General features: G+C 34.5%; 3 protein-coding genes across 9 annotated transcripts in view; 2 read left to right on the top strand and 1 right to left on the bottom strand.

Moving 5' to 3' along the window:
- Positions 1–394: 394 nt before the first annotated feature.
- LOC149734303 (trafficking protein particle complex subunit 12-like) lies at positions 395–6,700 on the bottom strand. The gene is made up of 12 exons (XM_089881840.1): positions 5,738–6,700; positions 5,290–5,463; positions 4,940–5,055; positions 4,139–4,252; positions 3,738–3,867; positions 3,281–3,402; positions 2,877–3,000; positions 2,554–2,629; positions 2,087–2,227; positions 1,744–1,831; positions 1,155–1,271; positions 395–820 (listed from the first exon to the last, which is right to left on the bottom strand). Exons 1-12 carry the CDS (start codon positions 6,594–6,596, stop codon positions 671–673), a joined length of 2,211 nt encoding a protein of 736 aa, XP_089737966.1. The 5' UTR covers positions 6,597–6,700; the 3' UTR covers positions 395–670.
- A 63-nt stretch (positions 6,701–6,763) lies between these two features.
- On the top strand, positions 6,764–10,157 carry LOC149734302 (aprataxin). Of its 2 annotated transcripts, XM_089881861.1 has the most exons (9): positions 6,772–6,839; positions 6,907–7,106; positions 7,479–7,621; positions 7,751–8,115; positions 8,462–8,557; positions 8,789–8,874; positions 8,969–9,072; positions 9,267–9,345; positions 9,682–10,157. In XM_089881861.1, exons 2-9 carry the CDS (start codon positions 6,910–6,912, stop codon positions 9,752–9,754), a joined length of 1,143 nt encoding a protein of 380 aa, XP_089737987.1. In that variant the 5' UTR covers positions 6,772–6,839; positions 6,907–6,909; the 3' UTR covers positions 9,755–10,157. The 2 variants fall into 2 exon arrangements, with proteins under 2 accessions (XP_089737988.1, XP_089737987.1); XM_089881862.1 differs by lacking the exon at positions 8,462–8,557 and having other exon boundaries at positions 6,764–6,839.
- A 3,615-nt stretch (positions 10,158–13,772) lies between these two features.
- LOC149734300 (lipoxygenase homology domain-containing protein 1-like) overlaps positions 13,773–21,627 on the top strand; it is a 33,791-nt gene continuing 25,936 nt past the window's right edge. For 3 of the 6 annotated variants that reach the window (XM_089881814.1, XM_089881812.1, XM_089881813.1), the window contains exons 1-13: positions 14,497–14,985; positions 15,746–15,817; positions 16,152–16,321; positions 16,645–16,900; positions 17,246–17,363; positions 17,640–17,705; positions 17,946–18,109; positions 18,518–18,657; positions 19,394–19,473; positions 19,716–19,867; positions 20,244–20,357; positions 20,843–20,963; positions 21,435–21,481. In XM_089881814.1, coding sequence (XP_089737940.1) covers positions 14,647–14,985; positions 15,746–15,817; positions 16,152–16,321; positions 16,645–16,900; positions 17,246–17,363; positions 17,640–17,705; positions 17,946–18,109; positions 18,518–18,657; positions 19,394–19,473; positions 19,716–19,867; positions 20,244–20,357; positions 20,843–20,963; positions 21,435–21,481 — 1,839 coding nt within the window. In that variant the 5' untranslated portion in view covers positions 14,497–14,646. Of the gene's footprint in view, positions 14,986–15,745; positions 15,818–16,151; positions 16,322–16,644; positions 16,901–17,245; positions 17,364–17,639; positions 17,706–17,945; positions 18,110–18,517; positions 18,658–18,876; positions 19,008–19,393; positions 19,474–19,715; positions 19,868–20,243; positions 20,358–20,842; positions 20,964–21,434; positions 21,482–21,627 lie in introns of those variants that run through there. The other 3 variants (XM_089881816.1, XM_089881811.1, XM_089881815.1) reach the window with 3 other exon arrangements.

Genomic DNA, 21,627 nt, shown 5'->3' with positions numbered 1-21,627 from the left:
AACGACTGTCGTTTTCCGGCCACGCGAGGATAAAGTAAGTTACATTCATTCATTCATTCATCATAGTGAGAATTTTGTTTAAAGTAAAGATTTTTAATCATTTGTCTAAGTGGCAGACTCTTTAGGTAATGAGCAAACCCTGGTCTGAATTCAAGGACCCATGGCGTGCCATACTGTAGGACCTCACCCACATACAATAGAAGTAGTCTTCTTATATCTGAAGGGAAAATAGTCCCACTATTAAAAAAGTGGACCTTACCCATAGAGAATAGACTTTATTACTTTTCTGTGCAAGTCGTAATTAAACTACCTCAACTGACATAAGTTATGCATTCAATTCATAAACACTACTACATCATCTGTTCACTAAATTTATGCGATAACTTTTACCATCTTCTTCAGTGTTTTCAGTGTTTATTATCATTATATAATGCTGTGGGGTAAGATAGGACACCTTTAGCACATAATATCTAAATTTCCTGACCGTGTTTTAAACAATTAACAACGGTCTATAGGAGTCGTGAGGGTACGTTTTTATATTATTTTTGAATATTTTTTATTTACCACCAAATGGGACTAGAAAATAGAGTCAGAAGGTGTCCCTTCTTTCCCCACCCTGTTATTATCAATATATCATCACAACATTGCACATAACATATAATAATCGTGTTCACATTTTGAGACATGTCACGTCAAACCCATCACCAGAAATATTGGCGATATGGTGTAATAACGATTGTTTCTTTGACATAAAACGTGATGATTCTAACTCATATAGAGTAACAAGGTTGGAAAGCGCTCCTTCAAACGGTAATTGATTCTGTGGAGAAATTTAAAATAATCTATGAATTTTGACAATTTATGTATTTTAATAACATATTATAAATTATAAAAATTTAAATACCAATTTCATAATTTTTGAACTTGACACCGTTTTATGATTTAAAAAATTTAAACACCATTTTATAAATTATTATTTTTGAATTATAACACCTTTTTTATTATGTTATAAACTTATAAAAAAAAATTAATTTTGCCCTTGATTGGCTTTTACCGTTTCCTAACTGTTTTTACTAAAATTTTCTTTTACTATAAAAGTTATTTTAAGGACCTGGTTTTCTGTTGAGAATCCTAAGTATAAATAAACTACTTACTTTAACAAAATCTTTTGCATTCTCTTTACTCTGCATCCACACAGCAGTTTCGAGCGAAGTAATCGCATCTCTCAATCGACATAAATACAACAAACACACGGACTTGTTGTTAAGAGCCTGTAACAAAAAAGTTTTCGCCAAAATAATAAAAATTTTACCCAGTATTTTTTACTTCGACATAAATCCCAGGTTCACTAGTCTGTTTTGCCAGAATAATACAAATTTCCAATCAACATTTTTTACTCTACTTCCTTTTTACTTTTATTATGTTAGGTGAAGGGACCACTTTCTTTTAATTAAATGTAAATATGTTTTTCACTTTTTTTCAATTAAATGTAAAAACGGTTTTAGTTGTAAACATAAATTTAAACGAGTTTTTTTTCATTTAGGATAAAATTTTAGTATTTTTTGCCAGAATGATACAAATTTCTAACAAACATTATATACTCTGAACTAAATCCCAGGCCACCGATGTGTTTGGCCAGAATGATATAAATTTGCGTTTTTAACCAGCATTTTTACCCCCAATCCCGGGTCTTACCGTGATGCGTGATGCCATACAACAGTCAAATATGTTTAAAGCAATTACCTCAAGATTTTGAGGGTCCAATTTTAGCACTTCATTAAATTGAACGAGAGCTTCTTTCCAATTGCTTGCACCAAGGTACAGAAAAGCTCTTCGAAGAAAAAAAATAAGTATAAAAGTATAAAACACAACATGTTTTATTACCTATAACAAATTTGCACACTTTTTCAATATCGGCTCATCTGGTAAAACATAGTGTATTTTTGATATGTTTCATTTCATAATGAAATCTTGCTGAATGGCAGGCAAAAAGTTAAAAATACACAAGTTATTTTCATACCAGATCAGCCGTTGAAAGTTTGTTTACATTATTTCTGGTAGCAAAAGTAACAGAATAACGATTTACCTGTTCATTAGGAGTTGGGGTTTATACTTTGGATCATCATTCGCTGCTTGTTCTGCTTTTGTGAACCTGTGTTGCGCAGATTTGATGCTACCAAGTTGAAGCAAGGCACGGCCTATACCACTTTGAAGGTAAACGGCATCACTGGAAAATTGAAGGTATGTTATATTAAATGAATGTAACTTGTTTATTTTTCGTGTGGCGGAAATAACAGTCGTTTTAATGCAGATTTAAGTTTCATACACCTCGTGTATCCTCCAAGTTACCACAAGCGTAACTTTGTGATTGGTTATTTAGAGGGTTTATTTTGGTAGCAATTATCTTTTTTTAATGGTATGGCTGATAATTTAGATTACCAATAAAGGACCACTGGGTTAAAAGGAAATTTTCATAAAATAAATTAATATTCTTATTACAACAAACTGTCTTTTTTTGTTTCATTACATTTAGGTTAATGGTAAAACACTCACCCTCCATTTGTAGTAAGGATGTGATCATAGGTTTTAATAGCTGCTTCATACTCTCTGTTTTGTAATAATGCATTGCCTGTGGGGGTGTAAATATGTGAATACAAGTAAATATAAACGGTAAAACTTGCGTTAAAACATGTTTTAAATGATAGATGGGCACGTCAATTCTATAAAAGCATTTAAATTTTGGGCTGTCCTAAAGACTAATTTAAACCAATTTTTGGTGTTCGGGTAATGGCCGAATCTTGCTCAAATTTTAATTCCAGGACCTCACCCATATATATATGTATATAGAATACAAATACACAAACAATACACAATACCTATGCAGTAGAACAGACTCTTGCTTCTTTCCTTCCACAACCTAATAGAAGCTTCTTTATCTTCACATTTCAATTCACCAACTAGTCCATCTTCTTTCTTTCCACAGTTAAGGTGATGCAGGATCTGGCAATGTGAGAGAAAAAAGAAAAAGGAAATTTAAGAAGAGAGTTTTGTTTTAAACCATTACCCCATAACACAGCAGGTATTTTAGTTACGTGTCAATAATTCTACAGATTGTATTTGTTTTAAAATTTTGTAATAAAAGAAGAAAAATGGAGTATTTTGGTACTTTTTGTTTATTTTTTTCTATATACCAGCTTAAATATAGAATTTCTTTTTAACTCTCATTCGTTTAAGTTTCAGTCCGTAATACCTTATAGTTATAATTTATTAAAACACTTACCTTTTCACAAGTATCTTGTAATGCATACAATCGTCCGAGTGCTTCATCTGGTTTATTATTATGCAGAGGAAACTGTGCATGCAGAACACGCATGGAGAAGGGAACCATACTACCTCTTCTACCTGGAAAATTTGATTGTTTTAAACATGGAAACTTAAAGAGAAAACACTGGTAAGATATATAGTGGGGTGGGGGAAGATGGGAAACCTTTTTATTCTATTTTTCTGTCCCATTTGGTAGTAAACGAAGAACATTCAAGGAATTCACCCACAAAGTTAAACACATGGCAACTACTAAGATGGCACAAGACAAAACACCCATGTTATGACGACTGTTGTTTTTCACAGTGTGATGATAAATAAGTTACATTCGTTTATTCAATGTAAAGACATATATATACAACCCCCCACTAGAATAAAACAGATATACTTACTAAACACTTCACAATATTACTGACCTGGATATAAATCAGGGTAGAAACCAAAATAAAGATCAGCTTTGTCAAAATCTCCAAACTGGTTGATTTCAGTTTCCGCCAACTCGTATAACTTTAATCTTATTAATAAGCTAAGCCTTGCATGCCACCACTGTAAATAACAAAAGATATATCGATTGGTAGATATTTTTATATGATGAATAAATAATATGTATATTATATAGGGGTATATTCAACAACTATGTTTTATGGATATTTCGGAATTTATTATTTTGCAAACGAACAATTTAAAATCCTTTATAGGTGGTCATAGTAATGATATATCTTGCATTATTAAATTCTTAATGAAGATATGGAAAAAATGACGAAATTTTGGTCACCAATGGCGAAAAATTGACAGATCAAGACAGTAACATATCTACCTGTAAAGAAACTGGTGAATTTTCACTTGGTTGGGTTGCATGTCCAAATCCTTGGCCAAGATCCGTGAGAATCTTTCCACACAAATCAACAGCTGCTCGTAGATCACCACTTGTCTGAATGAAAGGATATCCAGGAAAAGTAGAATAAATGAATAAAAGTAAGGTATTCTCCCGTGACCCGACAGTCGTTATAAGTTATAACATAGGTGTTCTGTTTCATACACCTCGTGCCAGCTTACGAGTTACCATGTATGTAACTTTGTGGGTGATTATTTTTGGCGGATTTTATCATGTATAGCTGATAAGTTCATTGTAAATTAATAAATATTCTGTTACTTCTGCTACCAGGTTTAATATAAATGGATTTGAAGAAAGTCTTGTCGAATGGCAGAGGAAACATTAGAAATACACTATGTTTTTCATACCAGATGAGCCGTTAAAGATTATGTAAATTGATAAGTACACCACTTGCTGTGACAACACACTGCACCAGTATTTTGTATTGTGTTTTAATCACTATCACATCTCACTTGCATTTTTTGAATAAATGACATTTATTTATACCAGCGTGGAGGGCAGCAACAGTCGTGATAAACTGATAACACAGGTGTTCTATAGTGTAATATGTTGTGTTGTTGTTATTGTTTCTGTATCGTGGACATTTGGACAACCCATTGGTGACCATTTTAATTTACCAATGGCTGATAAATGATTAGGGACCCACAATAATAGCAACAGGAGCCTGATCCAGCATTTGCAATAAACTATTAAAATTATGAAGGAAAACAGTCAAATAATTACCACCAACTCCATTAACCCTCCTTTATCTTGTGACACAGAATCTGCTGTGTTACGTTGCCTCTGGTTTGCGATGTCTGTTGCTCCATGCCGAGCTAAAACTGCTTTGATTGGATCACCTGGTCAAGTAAAGGACATTTGTCAGTAAATGGGTTAAGAAAAAAAAGAATGAAAGTCTCCATCTTACCCCATTCTACTATGCTATAAACCTAAAACACATTTTTACCCAAAGATTTAATTGTTTTTAAATTGACCTACAGTATGCGTAAGTAACTTAGAAATGCACAACTTTATTCAGCCTGAAAACATATTGTGCCCCCTTTTTATACTACAATATTAAAAACAAGTTTTACCTAAAGATTCACTGGTTGCGAGTCCCGGTCTTGTCAAGTGAGTTGGTTCCAGTTTGATCCGCTTCTGTGATGTAAAGATGGCAGAGAGGACCGCTGATGTGGAGTCCGATGGAATCCATGCATCTCGTCTACGATCCGCTTCACTGTTGGTCAACGCACTTGTGAATGCATCTTCTGCAGGGGGGATATTTTTAGCAAGTGTGTATTCCAGAATTTATAAAAAAAAGGGAGGGAAGGGCGACAACTGTGTTTAAAGCATTTCTTTACAAGATGTGTGAAACCAGATGTTTTGCACAATGACATACGGTTATATCAAGACATATTTTTCAAAAAAAGGGGAAACTAGTTAAAAAACTGGCACGAGGTGTATGAAACAGAAAACCTTTTTATAACACCATGTAATAAAAGTAAGTAACATTTAATTTCAATAACACTGTTGCATTTTTACCCGATGGTTTTCTGATGCGATCAAATGGACTTGAGTAATCTAAGTTTGAAAACAAAGCACTTGCGAGTGTGGTGTTTACATCAGAAGTTGTTTGTTCTGTAGATTCAATCCTGGCAGGTTCTGCTGGTTTTTCATTGGTACTAACAGCTTGTACAGTTGATACTTCTGGTTTTTCTTTGTTTTCAAAATCCATATTTTTGTTTTCGTCTTGTTTCATAACAGCGGTGTTGCTGGCTTCGGTTTTCTCATCATTTTCGAGGAAAGTTGGTTGAATTTGGTCCGTTGTTGTTATTAAGTTATTTTGATCTTGTCCTACCACGGCGGTGTTGCTGGCTTCAGTTTTCACATCATTTTCAAGGGAACTCTGAGAAATTTGGTCTGTTGTTGTTATCAAGTTAGTTTCTACCTCTGGTTCTGTATGAGATTGGTCAAACGAAATATTAGAAATATTTTCAAATGAGTCGTTAATCAATATTGAAGCCATGGTATCATTTTGCTCTGGACTTTCTTCACAATTATTTGCATCCATAACTGTATGTTTATCCTCTATACCAGAGTTCTTCTCATTTTGATCCATATTTTCAACACTAGCCTCTGTTGCATCACTTCTTGCAGAAGGTTCTGCCACAAAACTTTGATCTGTGATCGCCAAACTTGAGAATAGATCTACGTCTGACGCATCATCTTGAAATAAATTACAAACACCTGGACTTTGTTTCTCTTCTTTTGAAATTTTGGACTTTTCTGTAGAATCGTCAATCGGTTTGCAATCCTGCAAGAAATCTCCAGCATTTACATTTAAATCGGCTGCAGTTTCTTGAAACAGCGTGCATACGGGAATGTCTGTTTGTTCTGCCATGGTGTTATTGTAAATAAATCGGCGTAAATGTAAACTTTCACACTATTCACGACGCAAACTCGTATACATCAACAGTAAATATTCAATGTAGGATTTCTATGAAAGTAACATTTGATGTTTATGTCACAGGGAAAGTACCCAGCTCGAAATTTTTAAATTTCATATAAAGAATTTTTTTTTATTATCTTAAAACGTTTTTTTTTATTTTTATCGTACGTTTCTATTAGTTTTAGCACACATCAGGTAAATCTTGTACACTTACCTTTTCAACAGCTTAATTTAATGCATTATTCGGGACTCCATTTAACAGCGCATGAGGATATTCTATCGCTTGTTAAAAATGGCTGACGACACGGTTAAATGTTATTTGGAATGCTGCAAATCCAGTCATCCAAAACTACCTCTTCCACACAACGTGCCTGTTATTATAGGGAGGACACCAGAGCTTGGTATTACCGATAAACTTTGCTCAAGAAGTCAATTGGAATTGACGTCAAACTGCTACAAAAGGTAATTTAATTACATTTCATTAGGTAGGCTATTCTAATTACATAAATATAAAAAATTACTGTATGTGCAGGATTTTTTAACTGAGAAATCTATATTGTCATACTGATAGTTCAAATTGAGAACTCAGTGCTAGTGAGGAATCATATTAATTAGTTTTATTAGGTAGGCTATAATAATATTATAAATATCATAAATTACTGTACGTGCAAGATTTGTTAACTGGTCAGTCGATACTGAGGCACTAGTTACATAGCAGAATAGGCTGGTGGAAAGTATTAGAGTTTGGTGGTTAGGGGGTTAGTAAATCACCTAAATTGAGAGATAGTGTTTCTTTGCATGTTATATATTTTTTTGTAATCTCCCATTTTTCAGATATGTTTTAGTGAAGAGACTTGGTGCAAATACATCACAAATAAATGGAATTGACATTGAAAAAAATAAATCCTCGCGTTTGGAAGAAGGGCAAGACCTTCATGTTGTTAATGGGAAATTTCCACACAGGGTTTATTTTACAGGTGATGCTTGGTTTGTTAAGATTATTGGTAATTTGTGCTCGAAACAAATTCTATGAATCTGGTGTATATATTTTTGAGTGTTCCAATTTTATACCTGTTATTAAAAATAAAAATATTTATCTCATATAGGTTGCCAAAATGATACAAAAACTGAAGAAGCTGTGGTCCCTAAACTCCCAATCAAAAGTACAGGTCTCACAAAGTGTGACTTGTCCATAAAACAACCTGAACAAAAGAAATTAAAAGTTTCCGAAAACAAGTCTAAAGTTTTGAACTCTAAAATTAAACCTCAGGAAAAATTCAGCAGTGAATCTGTGTATGCGTTTGATTCACCAAGTCCTATGAGTTCACGATGTGAGAAAAAGGCCGAGTCAAATAAAAGAGCTCCAACACATAAACACTGGTCACAAGGATTAAAAGCTTCAATGGAAGACCCAGAACTTGTGGTACAGGAAGATGAACAGATTGTGGTTATTAAAGATAAATATCCAAAAGTAAGACATTAAACTTGCTTTATTCTCGAGTGGCCAAAAAACAACGGGTGGTGCAACACAGGTCACAGGTGTTCTGTTTCATACACCTCGTCCCAGCTTACAAGTTACTACGCCTGTAACTTTATAAGTGATTATTTTGAAACCCATTAGTGACCACTGGGTTGGAGCAAAGGCTGTTAAGTTTCTTGCACAATGACACATGCGCCCGCAATGGTAGCAGGAACGACCTTGAACCCATTACCTCTGGGCTTATAGGCATGTGCGGCTACCACTGCCATTTAACTTATAGTGAGTTCATATTTTTTGATTGTAAAAATGTTTTAACCTTGTGTCTGTGTTTTCCCAGGCAAAATATCATTGGTTAATTCTACCCAAAGACAGCATATCCAGTACAAAGAATTTATCAACAGATAACATTGAATTACTTAAACACATTTTGAAGGTGATTTTCCAATTAAAGTAAAATAATATGCAAAACTAGTTATAATGTTTTATTACTGGAAAATCTAAATTTGCCTATTTAACATTATAATTACGAGTTACCAAGTATATGTTACTTAGTGGGTAATTTTCCTAACTAAATTTGCTAATTAAAAATAACAAGTTGTATTATATTACTTTATATCCAAAGTTGTTCTAACCCTGTATTAAAATACAAGTACTTTAAACTAAGGTTGGTCAAGAACTAGCAACTGAGGTTAAGGATAAACAACCGGATGTGGAATTCAGGTTTGGTTACCATGCTGTAGCAAGCATGAGGTAAGTTTCAAGATTGGAATAGGATTCCCATCTGTAGGAGTTTTCAATTTCCATTTGGCACACTTCTAACTGTAGGTCTCATATACTTTTACAGTCAAATGCACATGCATGTTATCAGTCAAGATTTTCAATCATCGAGTTTTAAGACAAAGAAACATTGGAATTCATTCACCACGAATTATTTTGTTGACGCAACGGGTAAGTTGGTATAATGAATAATTGTGTCTGTTTTCTTCTGGCATGGCAGGAAAACAACAGTGGTTATACCACGGGTTTAACACCTCGTGCCAGCTTGTTCTGTTTCACACACCTCATCCTTAAACCTACTTAAAAACTGTTATCTTAAACAAGAATAATGCTATGATATATGTTCAATTTCCTTTCCACCCCAGATATAATAAACGAATTAGAAACGGAAGGAAAAGTGAAAGATCGACGAACCATGACCAGTTTGCTTAATGAACCGCTTAAGTAGAATTTAATGTTAACTTTTTCTTATTTTTTAACTTATATCTTATAAGTTTTAAACTCTGTATTGATATTTTTTGTGGTGAATAAATGTATGAGTAAATTTATGGATGAATGAATGAATGTATGAAAGTATAATCCCAAAATGACAGTGGTTATAACACAGGTGTTTTGTTTCATACGCCTCAAGCCCGCTAACAAGTTACCACGTATGTAACTTTGTGGATGATTGTTATTTTTTATGTTTTGCTGACAGTTTAGACAAGCCATTAGTGGCCACAGGATTAAAAAATTTTTTCAAGCTGCCGGTGTAAAATTTTCTAACCTTGTTTTCAACAGATGTCATCGTTGTAAGAAACCACAGAAAAATATTCCAACTTTAAAGAAACACATTGATTCATGTCAGAAGTAAACCATTACCAACAATTTACTGTGATTGTTTGCTCTCTTATACAATCAGCTTGAATTACTGAGAATCCAATCCTAGGTTCCCTGATACAAACATTGTGTATCGATTTATGTTTGATTCTAACGAAGTTACTTGTTTCCATGACAACCCATTCATCCTTTTTATTTTGTTGGGTACTTTAGTTTTTGAAGATAACAACCTGAAATCAGTGATCACACATGTAAATTTAGATTACACACATTGTTAAATTATACAAACAGAATGATTGGTACTTTACATTAAATTAAAAATCTGTCTCCAACCCTTTTATAGCCTACTGTAAACTATTTAACTACTTGTTCCTTACAATTGGCAAAAAAAATGAAAAAACAGATTCAAGCAATGAATAAAGAAATTTTGGTCCATACTTTCTGATTTCGCCTTGTTTTCTGATCCTTTCTTGTAAGCGATGAATCTTCATTTATTCAGATAGAAGGTGCGTAACAATTTTTTTAATTCCCTTTAATACGAACTGTGGGGTACAATGGGATATTGTTAGCACCTAAGTTCACCATTTCCTCATGGTGTTTTTAACAATTAACAACGCTCTTTTAGAGTCGAAAGTTTACGGTTATATAATTCTGTACCTATTCTTTGCCTAATAAGACTAAAATACCACCTAATAAGACTAAAACAGAATGAAAACATCTTATACGCCTACCAACTTTTTTATTTGCTTAGTAATCAACCAATCCAACTATTATTCTAGTTCATATAAGAAACGAGTTCATATCCAATATTAGGCACACTCGGACATTGATTAATTTCCCTGTTCAGTATCTTATAAATCAAATCTCGTTTAAAAGTCCCCCTTTCGAAAAGCGAAACCACTCGAGCAGTCCTCAGCGTGGCCGATCAAATATAGCAACAATTGCTTTCACGTTTGCGGTTACTCTAGCACAGCCAGCTATACAGGATTTTGCAATTATTGCTTGAAAGTTAAACATGTGTTTCATTCAGAATTGCAGTCCTTATTCTTAGGCCTTGCTAAGGTGACAGACGCACCTTTGGTTCTTGGCGTATTAACACAAGTTTAGATTTAGCTATATAACAGAATTTAAGTTTCAGTTTGGTGCATAGGCGTTTTTGTTGCTGATTATAAAATAAAATACAGTATTAGATAAATATAGCAGGTTGGGGTTAAGACGGGTACGTTCAGCACATAAAATCCAAATATCCGGATCGTGTTTTTTAACAATTAACAACGGTCTATGGAAGTCGTGAGGATACAGTTTTACAAAAAATCGTTGATTGTTTGTTTAGTACCAAAATGAAAGAGAAAATAGATAAAAAAGGTGTCCCATCTTCCCCACCCTACTATATAGTTCTTTAGATGAAAAAGCAAGTAACATTTAATTCAGTTTACAATTGGTCACTTTACTATGAAGAGTTAGAACGCGTAAAATCGATCGTTGCTATATGCTTAAGTGCTGACCGTTTAAAGCGGCCACTATTTTCGGCGGCACATTTGATTTGTTCGAATTTTTGTTTGTTTTTTACCCAATTGACAAAAAGCACAGAAAAACGCTGGAACTTTTGCCAGAAACAGTAAGCATGTGGTAAAATTAAAAAAAAATATTCCACTGTTTTAAAAAATATCAATTTATAAATGTAGGATTGGGTAAGATGGGATACCGTTAGCATATATTTCCCATATTTCCTGATAGTGTTTTGAACAATTATCAACACTCTTTTTAGAGTCGCGGGGCTACGGTTTATTCTGCAAATAAGCTTTGTTTACTACCAAATGGAACGAGAGAAAAGAATAAAAACATATCCCATCTTACCCCTCTTACTATAACTTTAAAACCGAAATAACTTTTTAAGGCCATATAAAAAGTATTCTAGGTCACGAAAAACGTTGTTAAAACGTTATCCTATGAAATATAACGTTTATTTATACCAATTCGGGTCAACGAGCAAAAAATTGGTTTGTTTATTTGGTCAGATACCGTAATCATGTACCAGGTCCGCTTGATTGTTACGTCATAATAGAAACATTGTTTCACGTCAGATCGACATCTGGTGAACCTTGTCGTAGTCAATTGAATTTTGATTGTTCTACCTTACGAATGTTACAAGTGTATTGAATACGTTTTGGTGTCCATTTCACTTTGATCGAATTACATTTCAACCGACGACGTACAGGCAGAGCTAGAGGTCCAAAACGCTGGTCTATAGTTATAGGATTGTTTCAATTTGTTTCTAGCATTGTATAAAGCATAGTAAAACACTCAAGTAGTACTATACGGTAGTCAAACTGAAGTTTTGTAGAGATTTACCATCATAGCTGTCAGAAATTTGAGGGTTTATGTTTTTTACTTATTATATCAGTTTGGTTTCGTACTGTAGTAGATTTTAGAATTTACTGCAGTAGATTTTGAAAATTTTTTAAATGTTCTAAAACGTGAAAAACGATTTGTATTTTGGCGTTGTTTTTATATAGTGCTGTGGGGTAAGATGGAATATCGTTACCACCTAAATCCCATATTTTCTGATTATGCTTTAAACAATTGATCTACTTTGAATATTGTTTGTTAACTACCAAATGGGACGTGAAAATTGAATGAAAAGGTATCCCATCTTCCCCCACTCCACTATAAATATAACTTTGATTCATATAAATGCAATAGTTAGCAGTAACTACGGTCATAAATTGTCACTATTGATGATATGGAGGATTGATTTGTCGTTATTGTGAATTCGGTCGAAACCTGAGTCGGCGTTCACTGTATTCCTTGTAATTAATCCTCCGTTCTGTTGAACGTGCGAAAGCATCGTACAGAACAGTAGGCGGTCACTAAAGATTCGAATTTGGTTGCCAGTAATATAATGTACAGTCAGCATAAAATATAGATAGTGAATGAAATTGGTGTAACAGTATATGATGCAATTTTTTTTGTATCTGTATTGTATAACTGTATTAGGTTGTACTATAAAGCCTTATACGAAGTCAGGTTTCTAATTCTATGGGCTTGTTTACACAACGACGGCATATCGCTAAGCTAACTATTGAGCTGGCTTGTTTTGTTGTTTATGGCAACAGCGCAAGTTGTGTTTTATACGAGGTTCCCACTCAGGTTTTAATATCAGAACCGAATATTATATATGGACGCACTGTATGTGAACTTGTAGTGATTTTGTGGGGCAAGAAAATATGGGTTGGGATATTTTAGAAGAGAGTAGGCAAAGTACCAGAGTGAAAGATACTTGAAAAACGCGTAATAATTCCTGGCTTTTGTGCCGCATTCTTACTGTAGTCAATGAATTATCCGTCTTTATTCATCAGTCTTGGTTTCAAGGCGTGGGTGTTACAGCAACAGGTCTTAACACTTAAGTAATAACTCGGTTACGCTACTTGAATGTGTGACAATGTAGATAAAAGATAATAGGTGTAAGCAATAGTAAATGACTAAAGTAGTACCGCCCACGGAACTTGTGTGGCGAATGTCTAGTTAGTGAACCAGGGAGCCTTGAGTGTTCTTCAAAAAGTTGTTCAGTTTTCTAACAATGCAAGGTCAGATTATTAAAAGACCTGCTTCCTGTAACCGTTGGCCTTGAATCGAAACTTTAAAATGTCTTGTACTTGTACATATAGATATATACATATAGTGTAGCCTAATTGTATTTAACCAGTATATAGTAGGGGTATAGGGTAAGACGTTACATGTTTTCATTCTCGTTTTTTGTCGTAGTAAACAAAGAATATCTACAAAAATATAACTGCAGCTCCACGACTCTAAAAAAACGGTGGTAAATGTTCAAAACTTGATCAAAATTATGGGGTTTAGGGTAACATTTTCCAATCTTATAACATTTTCCTATTACAGTTTTATAATTGTATTTTAGTTGTTCCTGTGGGCCCAATATAACCTTAAAGGGACTTCAAGCAAGCATCGTAGTTTTGTTAGAAAGTTCAGGGAAATGTTTCCAATTTTACCAAACAGTAATATAAATAAATGTATTTGTATCGAAAGAGTATAAGAGAGGATATAAACAACAGCAACCCGCAAACTATTTTCGTGCTGCTAGATTACCATGTGACGTTGTAAGCCTTGTAAGGTATTTAACATGGCAGCGTAGGAATAGCAAAATAAAGTCAATATTGATCTTTTACGACGAGAGCAGCGAGCTACTTTCATCTCAACCTTAAACAATATTACAATAGAAAGCTAAACAAGGTACAGTGCGTGTGAGTTGGGACGAAAATATAGCAGTGTGGGGTTGTCTAGTTATCAAAACATTCTACACATTGTACACACCGTGCCAATATCCCGATATTGGTTGGTTTTAAACTCTATTGTCTAGTATTGGGTTTCGTAGATACAAAAGCATCGCGCAGCGCTATATGGCGTATATACAGCGAATTATATCGGTATATCTCGAGTATAATCGGCATATTTTGTGGTTATGTGTTCTGTTTTCTCGGTTTTGGAACTGATAGGCAGAAGCTGTGTTGTCTGGAATAGAATTGTTTATTTTGTGTTATATTATTCTAGGTATTTAATATTGTCAAATATTTATCAATACTGTACTGCGGGTTTAACAGCCACGCTTTTATCTGATTTTTATCTAAATAAAGAGCTGTATCCTCACGACTCTCATAGACCGTTGTTAATTGTTTAAAACACAATCAGACTATTTGGATATTATGTGCTAAAACGTGCCCTGTCTTCCGCCACCCCACTAAATGTTGTGTTACGTTATGTTATTTATAATTTTACAGTTGCGGTTTTTTAATTAGTGTAACATGAACGATAATATAAATTAGATGCTGTCAAATAAAGTGCAATACATTACTACCCGACCGCGAAAACCAACAGAGACGTTCCTCAAAACAGTTGGCTGCTTCTACAATGATTATGAATAAACAGCCAAGCACCTACGGTTACAATATGCCGCGAACGCATCCAGGCCCAAGCCGTCCTAATCTACACGGGAACACGAACTACCACCACCCAAGAACGGGGACAAAAATGGCGGCGAGTTCTAAACTGAGTCACAGCACCCACGATGCGAACGACTCCACATTAAACTTTTACCCACAACTGTTGCCAACCAATGGACTAACGGGTGAGAGCAGTAACTCTGGATCTAACAGGTCTCCTTCCACTCGAACGAGTTTGAAATACGCTTCTTCGCAAGCGACGGCGAAAAACGTTTCATTTTACCGAAGTGGAGACAATCACATGCAGGTAATGATGGGATTGAATTATCCTTGCGTGGCGGAGTCAACGACAGTCGTTATACCAACGACGGCTATAATATGTTTTCTGTTTCACCTCGTACCCGCTTATGAGTTACCACGGATGAATGATAGTAACTCATTAATCCTGGCATGTTGGGGCAACGACAGTCGGTGTAACATGGGTTTTCTGTTCCATACATCTGTACACTTCGTATGCTATAAGCATTTTGTTCGCATTTACTAAAAACTACAATTCAATGCCGTAAATTTCCATAGAATTCCTAAACCCTAATTTCTAACTCTTAGCCATAATCCCTGTAGTTATAAATTTCGCCAAACCCTCATATATCCCCTATAATGTCTAACCATTAGCCGCAACAACCCATAACCACCGCCGTCGATATTTTGTCGGATTTAAAATTGGCGATATGTCGATTTTAATCTTTTATTTCTAAGATACGGTAATACACTTTAAATTTTGAAAGATATTGTAATATAGTAGGGTAGGGAAAGATGGGACACCTTTCACACATAATAACCAAATATCCTGATCGTGTTTTAAACAATTAGCAACGATCTATGGGAACCGTGAGGATAAAGTTTTATAAAAAATCGTTGAAAGTTTGTTTACTACAAAATTGGAGGAGAAAATAGATTGAAAAGGTGTCCCATCTTCTCCCACCCTACTATATACCATACTTTAAATTTCAATAAATGTCAAAATACCATCGTAATTTCAAGATACCGCAATACTTTACATTTTGCAGGCGTTCAAAGTTGCGATAACGAGACGAAATTTTCGAACGTTTGATTCCTTGTTGGAGTCGCTTTCAGATCGGGTGAGTCTGAAAACATTTTAACAAAAATCGTTTCTACATAATACTCTTATGCACGATTTCTCGTTAAAATTTGATAAATATCATGGTTTTACTTTCAGTCGTATAGAAAGAAATATAAGAAAATGTATCGGAATGTAATGGGGTGGGAAAAATGGGACACCTTTTCATTCTATTTTCTTGTCCCATTTGGTAACGATATCCTCACGACTCCCATCGACCGTTGTTCTTGTTTAAAGCACGATCAGGATGTTTGGTTAATATGTGCTTAAAGTTTCCCATCTTACCCCACCCTGCTTTATACATAATATCACATATGCCTTAACATTTTTTGCAGATTCCGTTGCCGTTCGGTGTTCGTACCGTCAGTACCCCACACGGTACGCATGGTATCAGTCGCTTAGACGAATTCGAGGATGGGAAATCATACGTTTGCTCCGATAAAAAGACTGTGAAGCCGCTTAACATGAAAGCTATGCAAAGCACAAGACCACCGTGGTTTATAAGGTATAATCATAGCACATCACTTTAGTATACTATGATATAATGTATGTGTATATTGGTGTGAGCTGTTAGCCTGTTAACGCTATTGGCCAGATACGTGCTGACCCAGTGGTTTTTGGCCAAATCATACGGTAAAAGTAATCACGTTTTATTCAATAAATGATACTTGTGTTGCAGTTCAAATGAATATATATAATTTATTTTAAACTGTACCTAAATTTACTGTAAAAGTTATAAAAAAATATTATAAGTTTTACTTAATTTTATATAAAAGTTGTTATATTTATTATAAAAAGCTTTCTAATACATCATTTTGAATTTTACAGCAAGCCTCGCACACGTACGAGGGTCGTAGCTCAGTTAGTTAGAAGACCTGATGCTGAAACTTTCCGTGCCCCACAACGCACCAACCAGGTTAAAACACCGAAGAAAATCATCATTGTAAGAAACGGTGAACCAAGTTTCAGACATAGTATACTTCTAAGCCGACGAACCCCACAAAGCTTTGAAAGTATATTAGATGATATCGGGGAAGTGTTTCGCATCAGAGTGCAGAAGTTATATACAACGGATGGACGACGCGTAAGTTATATAGTAGAATGGGGTAAGATGGAACGGGTAAGTCCTAAAATTTAATAGACTCAATTGCACCTTGATGTCAGATTAACTTATATATAATACGGTGGGGTAGGATGGAACATGTTTTCATTCTCTTTTCTCGTCCCATTTGCCGGTAAACAAAAAATATTTACAGAATTATATAACCGTAGCCCCGCGACTCAAGAGCGGTATAAATTTTGTAAAACACGATCAGGAAATAGGAGATATTATATGTGCTAAAGGTAGCTTATCTGATTTTACCCAACAGTATGCTATACATATATATTTATGTTGCTTATTTAACATTTGCTTTACAATATTATTTAGATTGAAACTTTACAAGATCTTTTCTTTGGTCCAAATACGTTTGTCGCTGCAAGCAGAGAAGCTTTCCAACCAATGGACTACCGTTTCAAACGAGTTGCCATTTCTGACGACACAAAAGGTATTATTAACAAATACCTTTATAATAATAATAATAAAAAATAATAATAATAATGAATTTGTCTCTTCGATTGCGGTAGCGAAGATTATTTTTTACCCCATTTTTACGACTATAGCTGTCGTTTTTCTGCTAATTCGCTTCTTTTTGTTTAATTATACTGACTTTTGTTATTCTATTTAAAGAGCTATAAGTAAAAACATGTTTATGTAATATCTAAACGCTCCCATGAGCTGCATTACTTTTATACCGTTAATATGACACTCATGTAATTTTCAGATCCGAACTCTGACTTACATGGAAACTTAGACAAAGAAAGAACTCCAAAAGAACTAAAAAAGACGAGTAAGTTTTTTGTTATACTGTTTTAATCTTTGAACTATAGTTTTATCGAGTGTTGAGGGCAAATTCGTTAGTAAACAAAGAATAGGTAAAGAATATATAACCATATCCCCGCGACTCCCTTAGATCGTTGTTATATTTGTTACCAACATCTTCAGGAAATATGGATTTTGGATGCTAATGTCATCTTACCCCACATAGTACTGTATATTTGTTCGTCTGTAAAATGTTTCGTTTCCACAGAGGGTCGATGGACGGTTGCCATATCAACGAGCGAGTTACCAGCGGCAGGCACAGATGCACGAGTTACAATCACCGTGTATGGAACGAAAGGGAACACAGGTCCTATTTTACTCAATGATAAAAATGAACCGACTTTCCGAAGCGGAAACGAAGACGAGTTCTCTGTAAGTTACGATATTGGTGTTTGTATTTATATCAAACGCTGTTTGAATGTTTAAAGTGTGATACGTCAGTTTTCTGGTGCCGTGGCCCAGTGGTTCAATGTGCCTGCATATGAACCCAGAGGTTATCGGTTGAAGGCTTGCCGCTGCTATACCATAGTGGGCGTATATGTCTTCTTGGGCAAGACACATAACGGAACTTGATACAACCCAGTGGTCAATAAATTTATGGGTTGTCTTAGTTGTCATCCACACAGAATCACCTACAAAGTTACATATATACATAGTTACTCATAAGCGGATACGAGGTGTATTAAACAGAACGCCCATGTTATAACGACCGTATAATTTTCCACCATGCATGGATACAGATTGATTCATTCATATTCATGTTTACAACTGCTTCCGCAGGTAAACGTCGGGTCAATCGGTGAAATACGTAAAATACGCATCAGCCACGATAACTCGGGCACTTCTCCTGGTTGGCTTTGTGAATCTGTGACATTAACCGACCAAACTACGGGAGAAATACTTCAGTTTCCCTGCAACAGGTAAAGTGATTATAAATAATGTTCCGCGCCGAGGAAACCTGGACAATTTACGGCAATTGCTCCGATCCAGTGGTCTTTCCGGTTTGTCTAAGTTGTCAGCCATACTTTATAAAAAATATACTCAAAAATATTTACCTACCAAGTTGAACACGGGGCCATTCGTAAGCTGGCAGAAAGTGCATGAACCAGAACATTTATGTTATAACGTGTTTTCTTGTCCTGTTAGGGTAAATAGGTTACACTCATTTTACCAGCCCCGCTTGGTTATCGTTTACCATGCATGATATCTATGACAAAAAATGGGTGTTTCCCGTCAGGGGAAGTCCAGATTTATTTCATTATTTTGCCAAGTAAGGAAATGTTTACAAATTATGCGTCAATTTCATTCGCCATAATATTTTTTTAATATAACTTTATTAAGCAATTGCAACCAATCATATCTAGGTGAAGTTGTGTGTTCAACTCCCAGAAATGTTTGTTTTGCAAATATAAAGAATTATTTAAGACTTTTAGTTTGGTTTTTATAGAATATGGTGTACACAGCACTTCAAAGCTTGTGCAAGTCACTACACGAAATTTTGGTGTGTCATACAGTTTTGTCAGCCACAGAACAATAGGTGCTGCCAATTATGTAACATTACTCAATGTTTAAACAAAGCGTTTTAAACAAATGATGAAATGTGATACACTTAACGTTTATTTAAACTTTTTTGATATTAAATCAACTCTCCGACAGATGGTTATCCCGTGATGAAGATGACGGAGAAATTTGTCGCGAACTTCCTGCCCGATGGAGCGATAAAACAGTGTTGCCAGGTGGAAAATTAAACTATTTATTTATAAATATTTCTAACACACATAGACTGAAGCCAAAAGTTAAACAAGTAAAAACAAAAATTATATAAGGAAATGTTTAACATAAGAATTTTTTGAACGCTTATCAACCAGTTTCAGTCAGTATTCAAACAGGTCAAGTTTTCACTTTTTTTCTTAGCATTTCTTTTTCCCTTCTTTAGTAATGCTTTATATGTTGGTCATTAAAACCTTTTTTTCAATAGAAATCACATATGTTGTCACGGTAACCACCGGCAACTTATGGAATGCTGGAACCTCCGCTAATGTTCATATGACCATATTTGGTGATTTGGGTGATTGTGGCCCCCGTTTGCTACAACATGGGGGGAAGTCCCTACCTCAGGTCAAGGGAACTGTAAGTTGTGTTTTGTTGATAAATTAGTAATTTGGAAAGTGACAAAATTATGTCTATTGTCATGTCCAATCAAAATCTTGCTTTCCTAGATTTTTTTTTTTTTTTAAGTTTACAATATGTATTTATTATTATAAATGCTAAATTTTATTTTTACTTAAACTTTAAAAAGTTAAAGCTATTTAAACTTTTTTTACTTAAGTCTCTTTGCTAGTCTGTATTTTTAAGTTCAATAGTCTAATCAAACAAAAATTGTCTGCAAAAATAAAAGCCAAATTTAACATTTGTATATGTATATATATATATATGATAGATATCATATGTATATGAACAAAACAATGTATTCCAATATTTGAAAAAAAAACATTTTTTTCCACAGACTGTTGTGTTCCGTATGCAAGCAGTAAGCCTAGGAACATTATACAGGGTGGTGATTGGACATGATGGGAATACAGACGGGGACGGTTGGTTCCTTGAACGAATTGCAATCAAGGTTAGTTAATTTTTTTGGCAAGTTTGACTTTTTTTTAATTTTTGAAACTTTTTAGTCAAGGTTTTGTAGTTATACCCGGGGGACAACTAAACAACTATGAAATATCTTGCTTGTTGTTTTTTATAACAAACCGATTTTTGCAAATGATCCCCAAATTTTATGATATATTACCCACAAGGTAACTTACATGTTATGGTAACTTGTAAAAGCTGGCAGGAGGTGTATGAACACCCGTGTTATAACCACTGTTGTTTCCTAGCCACACAAGGATAGAGTAAGTTTCATTTATTCATATTGATTTTTTCGTCAATGTTCTCATTTAGATTAATGAGTTGTCTAAATTGTCAGCCATACGGAAAAACCATACCCACAAAGTTACATACGTGGTAACTTAAAAGCAAGGACGAGGTGTATGAACACCCGTGTTATAACGACAGTCGTTTTCCATCTGACTTTCCATCTGAATTCATTTTTTTCGAATCCAGGAGGACCGAGTAGGATCGGAGGAATGGATCTTCCCGTGTAATCGATGGTTGGATGTTGGGGAAGATGATGGGAAGATCATTAGGGAGTTGTACGCGGAGGTTGAACCAAAACCACATCTTCGTCAGTATTTCTATATTTTCTTAAATATATTATAAAATAATTAAACCTAGAGGTTGCAAGTTCAAGGCTTGTCGCTGCTACCATTGTGGGCATATGTGTCATTGGTGAAGACGCTTAGCGTCAGTTGCTACAACCCAGTGGTCATTATTTGGATATCTTCTTAATTAAATTATTATCGGATAGTTAGCTTAGAGGTGATGGGTTCTGTCACTGCTACTTTCTGTATTTTCTTAATAATAATGTAATTTTATTACTTCTATATCTTCTTAAATATATTTTTTGAATAATCATTAATATTAATATCAATTCTAATGGCTATTAGTTCTGATAATGGACTATGTTGCCTTAAACTGAAAATGAAAACAACAAAAACATAAAATGCGAAATATTTAAAATAAAATATAAATTTTATTTAAAGAAACCCAAAATTTAAAAATATGAATTTATCCAGCCAAAAATTGTTTCCTACAGAATCCCGTAGTCGAAGTCAGGCAGAGAAAGCTAAGGAAGATATGCTGGTTAGTGAACTTTAAATCTTAATCTTTATCTTAATCTTTATAAGTTAAGAAAACAAATTATAAAAGTTGTCTGTTACCACCAGGCATATTGTGATATCAACTTTATTCCTTATGCCTGCCAAAAGTTTAGAAATTAGTAAGAAAAA

Source organism: Ciona robusta, chromosome 7 (genome assembly GCF_009617815.1).
Source record: "Ciona robusta chromosome 7, ASM961781v2".
NCBI lineage: Eukaryota > Metazoa > Chordata > Ascidiacea > Phlebobranchia > Cionidae > Ciona > Ciona robusta.
This window is presented reverse-complemented; position numbering and strand designations above follow the sequence as displayed.

Coding starts and splice junctions, on each gene's coding strand:
- LOC149734303 (XM_089881840.1), bottom strand. CDS start 6,596: ATGGCAGAACAAACAGACATTCCCGTATGCACGCTGTTTCAAGAAACT. Junction 2,228..2,553: donor ATCCTTACTACAAATGGAGG/GTGAGTGTTTTA, acceptor TCAATTTTCCAG/TGATGCCGTTTACCTTCAAA. Junction 1,832..2,086: donor CCCCAACTCCTAATGAACAG/GTAAATCGTTAT, acceptor TTTTCTTCGAAG/AGCTTTTCTGTACCTTGGTG.
- LOC149734302 (XM_089881861.1), top strand. CDS start 6,910: ATGAGGATATTCTATCGCTTGTTAAAAATGGCTGACGACACGGTTAAA. Junction 8,116..8,461: donor TTAAAGATAAATATCCAAAA/GTAAGACATTAA, acceptor GTGTTTTCCCAG/GCAAAATATCATTGGTTAAT. Junction 8,558..8,788: donor TACTTAAACACATTTTGAAG/GTGATTTTCCAA, acceptor CTTTAAACTAAG/GTTGGTCAAGAACTAGCAAC.